Source organism: Fulmarus glacialis, unplaced genomic scaffold (assembly GCF_000690835.1).
Source record: "Fulmarus glacialis isolate BGI_N327 unplaced genomic scaffold, ASM69083v1 scaffold13243, whole genome shotgun sequence".
In the NCBI taxonomy this organism is placed as follows: Eukaryota; Metazoa; Chordata; class Aves; order Procellariiformes; family Procellariidae; genus Fulmarus; species Fulmarus glacialis.
This window is the reverse complement of record NW_009206208.1, coordinates 1-11,486: the sequence shown is the minus strand read 5'-3', so window position 1 is coordinate 11,486 and position 11,486 is coordinate 1. Positions and strand designations below refer to the sequence as shown.

Genomic DNA, 11,486 nt, shown 5'->3' with positions numbered 1-11,486 from the left:
GCTTTAAGAGCGCGTCAGTGCCCGTGCACGGTGAGACTGCACAGCCCGCTCCAGCCTGCGGGAAACATCCAGACGCTTCCTGTAGCACCGTTACTCGCTCTCTGCTAGTAGAAAATGAGTTGGGTGGTTTCCCTCCCGTTCTGCATTTGGTGTCGGCATTGGGCTGCTTTTGACGTCACGCACGGTAGTATCCAGCAGCTGACAACATGAGTTGGTTTCATGACTACATACAGGGATGAAATACTGCCGTGATTTGAGATCAAAGTACAAAACGTCTTTGGCTACTGACTCTTGAAAGAAAAACCAAAACAAAACAAAACAACCACCTCCTATGGAAATACGTATCTGTTTTAATAGAAAGGAGAACTCTTCTTCTTTTTGCCCCACTGGCGATGGAGATAAATCTTGGCTACAGAAATCTTGAAGCACTATAATCATACATCTTTTCTAACTTCTTGTGTTGCAGGTTGAAGCTTGCATTGCAGTCAGTGCTACACATGTGTGAAATTTGCTGTTGCGTGGCTATGTCTTAACCGAAGATGTCTTCATTTTGATGTCCCCATCTGAATGTGGTAGGATATAGCTAGTGATAGCTAGGGAAATATTTGATCATGCGTCATCTCCTGAGATAGGTAAACAGAATGCAATATATTTTAAGCTGTTTGGCTGTTTTGGTTTTTTTGTTGTTGTTTTTTAATGAGATCACAAAAATAAGCATCTTGTTTACTGCATTTTGACCTTTGCAGAGAAAAATAGTTCACCGTGTTGTGCTGGAAATAATTTTGCCCTTCTTTTGTTTATGTAATGCTTAGATGCTAACTAATGACTTGCTTCTCTGAGCAGTTTTGTATTTAGGCGGTTTATACATGTTATGACCCTGCAGAATGTAAGACTGAATGCGCTTGTAGTGCGTTGTATTCCACATTCTGTTATTCATGCTGTTTTCCAAATAATGGTCACAGATGAAAATTTATAGCAATTTTACAGTGTATTGCTTTGATTTTTAAATCGCTCTGAAAATATGGGGGAACTTACTGTCATGGAAGTGTAGTGCAAGTAATAGTGAAAACATAGTCATAAATTCTTCATCATCTGCAATACCGAAAATGAAAGAGAAGTGTAACTTTATACCTTTCCAAATAGGTACAGAGTCTTGCAATTACCAGTATACGTGCTGACATTTAGGCATTAGGGATGGGGGTTTGTGTGGGGGAGTTTGTGTATGCGGCCTCCTGTTACTGCAGAGTGACTGTGAAGCTGTAGCCTTTGTTGATTGCAGTGCGAGACTGGGGACTTGAGTTTCAGCTATTTATTTTCTTTTAAATTTTAAGTTCAGTTGACTCATAGTTTTTTAAATATAATGATTGACACATATTATTCTTTGTGTTGCATAACTGGATTGATCAGAGCTGACCAATTTTTTCCAAGCTATGAGTCAAGTGTTGTTTTTGGAGATGATCTTGAGGTGTACACAGTGCTTTCAGGAGTCATGCAGCTCCTTGTGTAAAGAAACTAGCCTGTACTGTCTCCTTGAAAGATGTTTGAGGTTATTTCCACTGGCTAGAATTGGCTGTGACTGCCATTTGTACAGTTCTGTATTAGAGGTTAGAGAAGTTTTACAAAGAATGATATTTTAAATTTTTGAAACAAAGTTTTCTAAAACCGAGGACCTACACATCTTCAAAGTTGTATCAGAAATGGGAAGGAAAGCGTTTTACTGCGGAGTTAATGTAAATACTGTCCAAGAAAGTAAATCACACTCTTAAAAATTGTTCAATGTTTCAATATATTGGTATGTAGAAAGTGAATTTGTGGATTACATGCTATAGAGAAGATAACATAAATGTTAGGGACAATACTGAAAAACTGTACATTTTCCTTTTTTTGAACAGCTACGCAGAAGGGATATTCTAGAAAAGTGAAGTTGGAAGATCTCTGTGATCAAGAGAAGCATAAACATGTTGTGCTGGGGAAATGCATCTTTTGGACAGCTTGGATTGGGTGGAATTGATGAAGAGATTGTTTTAGAACCCAGAAAAAGTGACTTTTTCTTAAATAAAAGGGTCAGAGATGTAGGATGTGGACTGAGACATACTGTTTTTGTCCTGGATGATGGGACTGTTTATACATGTGGATGCAATGATCTAGGACAACTAGGGCATGAAAAAGCCAGGAAAAGACCCGGTAAGTTTAGAAGTAATGAATTGTGGAGAGTATGTGTGGTTGTGCATGTAATTTTTGTTTCATTACGCTACATCAAACCCAAGACTGCCAGTGTCTGTGCATGTGCTGAATTGTATGCACAGTAGTTCTTCCAAGAATGGGCGTATTGAAAAGCATTCCTTTGCTTGGATTGCATCTTGTGACAGTTGGAAACAACCAACTGTGAAACATGGCTGTCCCCTCATGTTTTTGCCTGCCATGCAGCTGGACAGTGCCACTATTTTTTATTTCCAGCATGGAATCAGTTTACCTAAGGCCGTGGGAGACTCAGTGGCTGTTTTTAATCTGAAGGGGAAGTGACCTCCTTCAGTACATGGATTAGCATTGTACTATACGTATGGGTTTGGCTACTGGAATATGGTAGAAATGAGTATTTGGCACACCATAGTTGAGAAACATGCTGTGTGTGTTTAATCGTCTCATATGTGATGTAGAGCAGGTCTGATTAAAGCAATGTTCTTAATTTTCTGTTTTTTGAGAACTGAAAATAAAACTTTTGATAAAAGACTTTTCAACATATGCAGTGCTACAAGAAGAGGATTTGGAAAAGCCTAAAGGATGCAATGTAAAACTTCTTGGGCTTTTTTCTTCCTGTCTATGTTACATGCGTGTTTCTGCTTCCTGCTAGTGCAGTTCTATAGCAGAAGTGGGTAAACATCTTGCAGGGACTGCAGAGGAGTGTGCACATGGGCTCCCTTCAGAGCTGTGCATGTGAGTCATATCTGCGTGCTACTGAGAGATATGGAACAGTGCTTCTGACAGTACTTATAGCATAACGTAAGCAAACCAAAAAGGCTTACTAAGAGTTTATTCTAATCACTGCTATAGCAGTTTTACAAGTTACTTGGCACAATAATTGATACAAATATTTCAAATGGAAATAAGGCATTATGCAGTATTTCAGTAGTTGTCTTTTATTCAGAGTTTCAGATTTGGTGCCAAGTAAAGATTTTTTGTGTAGTTGATACGAAACTTTTAAAACTAATTTGGACTTCTATTGGGAAACAGTAAATGGATATTAAAACTGATAAACTTGAATACTGTGCAGACATCTGCTTCATGAACGTGAATAGAAACTCAGCTTGTCAAACTTGCTCTGAATACTTGTTACCCACTTTGAAAATGATGCTGAATTGTCTTTTAAATCTAAAAGTTACAATAAAAATACCTGACTTCTAATTTTTTTTGTTTTTTTAAAACAGCCTTGTATGAGCTTTCATATGTGATGGACAAAAACCTACTATAATTCTTTTTTTTGAACATGCTCAGACACAGCAGTAATTTGTCTTCCTCCCTAATTTTTCTTTCATCTAGAGATTACTGCCAATACTGTTGAATGTTCTAATATGAAGTCAGTGCATTGGGATAACTTTACTTGAGCAATCTGAAGAGGCTCAGGATCTTTACAAATGGGTGGATGCTCTCTTTGGAGTGTATTTCTGCTAACTGAAGATAATTTTGTCGCTGACTGCATGTCTTTGCCACTCAGTGTCACCAGTGGCACTATTTAGCTGTGCCTTCCCTCTTTCCTCCCCACAGAGCTCTGCTTGCCATAGGGATTGTGTGAATGTTCCTTAATCCATATTGGGCAAAGTCAGCCTGGATAGTTTAGCAGCTGGTGAAGATAGTCTGAGCTAATCTGCATGCTGTTGCCTGAACTGGAGGGCACTTACATGACCTCTTCCACTGGCAGAGCTGTGGAGGCTGTAATGGGCTGAACTGGGGTGGTAACCTCTTCAATCAGACAAGCTGTTTAAAAAAATGAACTTATGTCTGCTGCTTTTGTTACTTTATTTTGGAAACTGCGTGCCTGTCATGTTGCAGATACTGTTAGCTACTGTTTTGAAATGGACTTAGGCTATGCGAGGCTGTATTTACAGTGCATGTTACATTGATGGTACCCAGGCTTTTTCAGTGGTCTGCCATTCTTAGGCAGGAATAGAATGTATGTGTTTGAAAACTGGGCATAAAATGTCCACGCAGGCTCTTATTTAAGGGGGCTGTTGAAAATTCCAGCCTTAATGACAGGCCCTGGTGATTTTTCTCCGCTTTATTGTTGCTGAAATGAAAATGTTAAGACTTCTGATCACAAATCATAAGCACGAAAACAAACTTCGAGTTTTTCCAAATGTATTTCAAGGTATTGATGCAGGCTACTGGAAAGAAGTTACAGATACTTTAGTGTTTGCTTTTCAGAGGCGTGTGCTGTATATCTAGAAAAATTACCCTTTAGGATCTGTTTCTACAGTATTTTGCATTATAAAGAGGACATTGTGTAGCTCATTGCAAAATCAGTAGCTTTAGTCTTTAATTTACCCTGCCTTGTTTTGCAGGCTTTTTTGTTAATAATGAATAGGTGAATTTAATTTGCTGTGGTGGAATGTTTTCCTCTTACATAATGACTACACGTGTAGTCATTTGACAATAATCTATTTGACCTTAATGTTAATTGAGTTCCTGCACTCATTTTCAGATGGCAAGATTAGAAGGAACCATTATGGTCAAGCTGCAGATTTTGTGCACTTCTGTATATTGCTCCAGATACAGTTGCTGTTTGGTTACTTTGGGGTGTCAAATTTAACCTACTTCTCCTAGAATAGCATGCTTACAATTTTAAATAAAGGATGTTTTGGCAGACTTCTGGGCTTGCTTCTGTGTCATTTCAATTGATGTCTTAGTACTGAGTATAACTGTCTAACTGTCTTGATCAACACTAGCTTGTTAGTAGCTTTTTTTTTTTTAAAACAACTAATTTTTCTTTTTTTTTTTTTTTTTTTTTTTTTTTTTTTTTTTTTTTTTTTTTTTTTTTTTTTAAAAAACCATTTTTTTTTTTTTTTTTTTTTTTTTTTTTTTTTTTTTTTTTTTTAGAGCATGTTGGTGCACTGGATGCCCAAAATATTGTAGCTGTATCATGTGGAGAAGCCCACACACTTGCATTAAATGACAAGGGTCAGGTATATGCTTGGGGTCTGGCTACTGATGGACAGCTTGGCTTGCCGGGAACAGAGGAGTGCATCAGAGTGCCCAGGTTTGTATTGTGGTTTTTTTTGTTTGTTTGTTTTTAAAAAAAAAAAAAAGTGCTTAAATCACATTGGTTAAGCTATTCTCCTGTTATAATTAAAAACACACATTAGAAAGTGTATTTTAGCTATGGCGCTTGCATGCTGTAGACAGTTCCTTTCTCAAAAAGTCAGCTTATGTGAGAAGTGTGTTATGGGTTTGCTTGGTTTGGTTTGTTGGGGTTTTTTTTTTTCCTTCTTTTTTTTTAATAGTCATCTACTAAGAATGAAAGTTATGTTGGTAAAGTAGGATGGGTATTTTAAGAATGTGAATGGGGATTGATAACTGCCATTTAAGAGAAGTTAAAGAGAAGTAGAATGTTAAACTTTCAAAACCCGTTGTGGGAGTACATTTGAAGAAGGTACGTTTGCTATCTGATCTTTGTACTTCAGTTTTCACCCCAAGGTTTTTTAGCTGTGATCAAACAATACACCTTCTAGTTACAAAAATGAATGCTAGCCAGTTTCACTTGCTTGATTTCAGAATGCTGTAAGCATTCCAGCTAGCTGAAGTCCACATTTTTACTGTGATGAATAGGTTCACTGAAATCAGTGGAACTGTCTGTAGCAGTAATGTAGCAGTTGTATGTTTGCAAGCTGGAGGTTTTCTTTTCCAATTTTTTTTTACATAGGAAAAAGACACACAAAAGTAACAGTTCCTTGGAACGTTAGTAATTTATAACTTCATTATGGCTGTGACATGTATAAATATGAAAGATATAAATAACTAATATAAACATTATTTATTTCTGTATCAAATTTAAAAGCCCACAGGCCTTTTAGAAACTCCAGTTTTTCTCATCAGAAGTTGAAAGCATGCTAGATTTAATGCACATTTGTATGTATTTGCAACTGCTTTATAATATTGTGCAATACTTTAATAGCTCTGTAAACTGAAGTTTTGATTGAATTTAATGTTGGTAGAGATGAGAAATGGAGTATTCAAATTTTAACAGTCATTCAGTCTTTATATCTAATATTGATATGAAGAAGATTGTAAAACGTTTTTTCTTTTGGAAACTATAAAGTAAGAATCATTTTCTTCTTGTATATGGTATTAATTTCCTCCATTCAGCTGTGTGACATCTCCTTCGTAGCACATGAACCTCCCTAATTCTTCACTATGGTCTTTTACTGACTTTATTAATGTGAAAATAAGACAGAACCTGCCCTTGAAGGTGTTAGAAAAGAAGCGGTTTTGACTTAACTAAATGTCTTCTAGTTGAAGTTAGGATATTTAAATTAGTTTCATCTATACTTCAGTAAAAAGGATTAACTTTTTGTATATTACCCTTTGGCATGACTTTATATTTCATACCATGACCTGGTAGCTTAATTCTTTCTCTGTTTTCTTACCCCAATAGAAATATTAAAAGCTTATCAGAGATCCAAATTGTTCAAGTTGCTTGTGGTTATTATCACTCGTTAGCACTCTCAAAAGGTAAGCCAAATTCTTCTGAAGTTTTGTGTAATTTCTTACCAGGTAATTCTAAAGGTTTCAACATTTATTTTGAAGTTTATTTATTTATATTTTTATTTATTGTGTATTTTTTAAAATGAAAGTGTTTTTTTAAACATATTACCACTTAACACAGATGGGATTTCAGGTTGGTAGGAGAAGTGTAATTTACTGATGGAAGCTTGAATTTAAAAAATAAATGTACAAACAAATGTTGTGTTGTTCTGCTTTTTTTTCTTATGCTTTTTTGCTTTTTATCATCTTGCTTTCTTGTAATTTCCTTTTTTAATTCTCCTTTTTTTCGGTCGCATTTCTTTTTCATCCTGCTAGCATGCTGCTTTGTCACTAGTCTGTTTTAACCTGTAACTTCAAGTTACCGAGGCTTGCAGGCAGCAACTTCCTTGTCTGCTTTTCTGTGGCAAAGCCTCTGTTTTGTTGGTGCTTCTATAGGTAAAAGGTAATGTCACATTATAACCCACCTTTTGAAAGGTTTGAACATCTGTCTTCCAAAATTTTGCTGGGGCTAGTTAGTATAGTTATCCAGAAATGAATATGAATTTAAATTTGCTGCTTGTTTGTTTCATCGTGACAAAGGAGAGTTGTGGCCAAAACTTCCATTTGGAAGAAGTGGCTGCTGGTCAGGGTTAATGGAAACTTAGAAACTCAAAACAAAAATTCCAGAAAGACTGTAAAGTTTGACAGTGTTTCTTAACAATGTGTGGTTAAAATATAAACTAAAGAAGCTGTGGGGATGGAGTTGTTAATTGTATGCTGAATGATTTCTTTTTTTCTTTTTCTTTAAATATAATAGTTCGTACTGAGTGTATGTGCCTTGATTCTGTACGTGGGCTCATACTGAGTGTTTTCTGTGCCGTTATGTATTCCCAGGCATCTTTACCATTATAACCTAGTGAGATTCCTTTGTTTTCAAGACAGGCCATCAGAGATTTACAAATAACCCTTTGCCTGGATTAAGATCAGCAGTAGAATGTGGGGAGTATCAGAACTGTGCTGTTAAGCATTCTATTGGTCAAAGGTGCAAGAATATAATAGGAGTTTGTAATTTAAAATTCACTCAGTGTTTTAAATAGTTATAAGCTTCAAGTACAGCATCACTATCCTATTGCCAATTCATGGATTTGCAGCTCTATTTTCTGTTCTTCACATGCATTGTAGGGTGTTTTTTGGTTGTTGTTTTTTCCCCCCCCACCCCCGGTTGTAAGAGAACCTGCGGAAATACTTGCAATGTAGCAAGGTTATGGCCTTAAAAATAGACCCACACAGGGAGGAAAATGGGATGAACTTGCTTGAATTAGGCGTTTTGAGAGGAGACTTCGTAGTATTTTTAGATCTACATATGGGATATTGATCAGGTGGATTAATTCATGTGATTGTAAGTGATTGGCATAGGGTTTCTTTGGTGTTAGGAAGATTGTTTTGTATAAAAGTGGTGGTTTGAGTGTGTTTTTTTTTTTTTGTCTGGTTGGGTTTGGTTTGGTTTTGGTTTTTGGTGATTGTTGTTTAAATAAATAAAATGTGAGAGACCTGTACTCCAGGGGATGGTTTTCATTGTTTTCCATCTTACTAAAACTGTTATTGAAAAGGTGGAGGTAGGAGAGACATAGGAAACATTACTGTTTGAAGGTAACATTACTGTTTGAAACGTATCGCATCAGCAAAAGCAAAATACCTTTGTGATTAGTTGTTGATCTTTAGGATAGTAAATACCTTGGCAAAAACGTTGGTAGTTCAGTAGGACATTTTCTTTTGGAAGCAATCTTAACATAAATAGCTCTCTGATTAGTGATTCTGCAAAATATTTTTTTCTTTATAAGGCATCAAGTGACATAAACGTCGTGCTTCATTGATCATATAATTGATACAGTATTTTAAAATTTAAAATATATGTCACTTAAATTGTATGTGAAAATTAAGTATGTTGTCGTATAAAAGCTTAAATGAGGCTTGTGATTGGAATTTGGAAATTTTTGCATGTCCAGTATGCAACCTCAACAAGATCTCTGCATAAAAATATATACAGTAGTGGAACTCCCGATGGAACAACATCTTGCTTAGTAATAACCAAACTCAACTTATCTAACACTGTTGAAACAGGAATGTTAAGAGCAGTTTTGAGGGTTTTGAATGTTATTTAAATACTTTCAGTCTGATTAAATATTTGAGTCGAATGTCTGCAAATTAGACGAGAATGCTTAGCTTCAAAAGTCAGTAATTTATATGCATTTTCAAACTCAAAAATATTTGAAGAGTAACTTTAACTTCTAGCTTTTCTTACAGTAAATAAACTTTATATAATTAAACTATATTGATTGTATTTCTTGTTTAATTTTTTTTCCTTTAAACAGGAAGTGAAGTGTTTTCCTGGGGACAAAATAAATATGGCCAGCTGGGCTTAGGTTATGAGTATAAAAAACAAAACTCACCACACGTGATTAAATCTCTGCTGGGAATCCCTTTTGCACAGATTGCAGCAGGAGGAGCTCATAGTTTTGTACTAACTCTTTCTGGAGCCATTTTTGGATGGGGACGCAACAAATTTGGGCAGCTGGGTCTTAATGATGATAATGGTAAGTAAACGTTACTTCTGTAAAATTTCATGCTGAAGGTCTTGGTTTGTGAATCTAAAGACAGTGGTAGGGGGAAAAAAAAAGTAAAAAAAGTCCTAGAAAAGGAGCAGACAGAACAAACCTTTGCTGAATATTGTTGAAGAGTGTTGATGTCATGTGAGATTGCATAGGGAAGACATAGAGGTTTTTTTGCCTCAGCTGTTTTGTAGTGAAAATTCTGACAGTGTTATGTTGAGATTCTAGCATGCTTGACTTGTTTTCTTTCCCAATTCTAGATTTTTCTGTCACTTAAACTCTCTAAATGGGATTGAATTAAGATACTGTGCAGTAGTTACAGTTTGAACTGAATTTTAGGTAGAAGAAATTATTTGACAAAAGCAGTAATCTATCAAAACTATTTGGTTTTCCTTAGTAGACACATTTAAGGAATCTTCATTGTTTTACTGCCATGTGGGTATCTGCCTTTCTCGGGCCACTTTTGGCAATCATTCACAATTTTCAGCTGACCATTTCCAAAATCTCCTCTAGTAAGGTGTTGATACTCAATAATGATTTTAAGCAAGTAGTTAGGTTAGACAAAAAATTGTTTCTTTGTTACATGCACACTATCTACGTGCAGGGCTCCAAGATGGGAGTATATGCTATCAGGTTCCTGTAATACACAGTTTAGTATAGAATAATCTATAGCTAGTTTCTTGAATTCAAATTTTCTCACTGGTTCATTGTTCTCAACATCTCTGAAAATAAGAAAAATGTGTTGTAGTTAAAACGTGTATCTGAATTAACGCTTTAAATCTGGTCATCCTCATGTAATAAGAAAATTACACATACTTTTCAGAAATCAAATTTTCGTGGGAGACTTCAGTTGCTTCTACATATTCTTTGGAATATATATGACCCCAGTTTTTCTATAGCATCACTTATCAGTAAAATCCCTTTTTTATGTCTTGATAAGTCTTATTCCAGGAATCTTAGCGTACCTGACAAATATTAAGACGTTAGTGTTAACATTGCCTTTGTGCAACTGGATGACAAAGTTGATGTGTTCTGGTGATGGAGGGAAGTTAGTTGTGCTTCCTAATTATTCAGTGTTCCATTCTATTACATGTTTAGTAATATTGATACCAACTTATAGGAACATTTTAAAAACATGAAGCACATAAACAACTCAAAAACAACTGTCATCTGTTTTCTTTTCTCGTGGCCAATGGCAGGTCTAACGTACTGTTTCATATTTCACGATTTATGTATTGATATGTGATCCTACGCTAGTGGAAATGAGACTATTTGCTACAAAGTATTTCTGTATAGTAGTCTCTCTGTTTTTCTGTAATAACACTTCCGTCTCAAAGATACATAAACTCAGTCACAATGATTGCGTTATGCAAACAAATTTAAAGTGCTTGTTTGACTGGAACTGAATTAGAATAAATGAGCAAAACTATTTGTTTTCTGATTTTTATTTTCAATATAAGCGATATATTGCTGTATTAAATCTTTCAGACAGGTATGTTCCTACGCTGCTAAAGTCACTGAGAACTCAGAAGGTTGTTCATCTGTGTTGTGGAGAAGATCATACTGCTGCCCTTACAAAGGTACGATATTTAAAGATATGTTTAGGCTTTGATTTTTGAATGTTTTCAGGAGAAGATGCTACCTGAATAGGAAATAGTAAACAAAGTTCCACATAAAATTTCTTCAAAGCTTATTGGATGAAGTTGAGGAAACGCTGGAAGAATGGTTAAATATTTGGAAAAAACTTACCAAATACAAGAAATCTTTCTGTAGTTTTAAATTTTTGTCAGATTTGGTGAAATTGAGCATACAAAATACAGCATTTTTGATATGACAGTGCATGTTGCATTATTAAAATTGTGCAGATACTGAAATTTACATTAGTGTATCCTAAAGAGAGTTGCTGTTTTCTGACTGTAATGCCTCTGGCATTGCTGTTATCACTGATCAGACCGAGTTAATTTTGAATTTAAATTAAATGCTGGGGGGATCAGTGTGTGTTATTGTTTAAAGTTTTCTTAGTGAATTGTTATTTGCTGTTGTGGTGGGTTGACCCTGGCTGGACGTCAGGTGACCACCAAAGCTGCTCTATCACTCCCTTCCTCAGCTGGGCGGGAGAGAAAATATAACGAAAGGCTTGTG

The 11,486-nt window shown here is 35.7% G+C and overlaps 1 protein-coding gene across 1 annotated transcript; it reads left to right on the top strand.

Moving 5' to 3' along the window:
• Window positions 1-1,958: 1,958 nt before the first annotated feature.
• On the top strand, window positions 1,959-10,963 carry LOC104075239 (probable E3 ubiquitin-protein ligase HERC4). The gene is made up of 5 exons (XM_009575669.1): window positions 1,959-2,184; window positions 5,092-5,251; window positions 6,647-6,723; window positions 9,108-9,329; window positions 10,833-10,963. Exons 1-5 carry the CDS (start codon window positions 1,959-1,961, stop codon window positions 10,961-10,963), a joined length of 816 nt encoding a protein of 271 aa, XP_009573964.1.
• Window positions 10,964-11,486: the final 523 nt, after the last annotated feature.

Excerpts from the sequence above, each read along its gene's own strand:
- LOC104075239 (XM_009575669.1), top strand. The coding sequence starts at position 1,959 with ATGTTGTGCTGGGGAAATGCATCTTTTGGACAGCTTGGATTGGGTGGA. Across the intron at positions 5,252-6,646 it reads GAGTGCATCAGAGTGCCCAG|AAATATTAAAAGCTTATCAG; the intron begins GTTTGTATTGTG and ends TTACCCCAATAG. Across the intron at positions 9,330-10,832 it reads GGGTCTTAATGATGATAATG|ACAGGTATGTTCCTACGCTG; the intron begins GTAAGTAAACGT and ends TAAATCTTTCAG.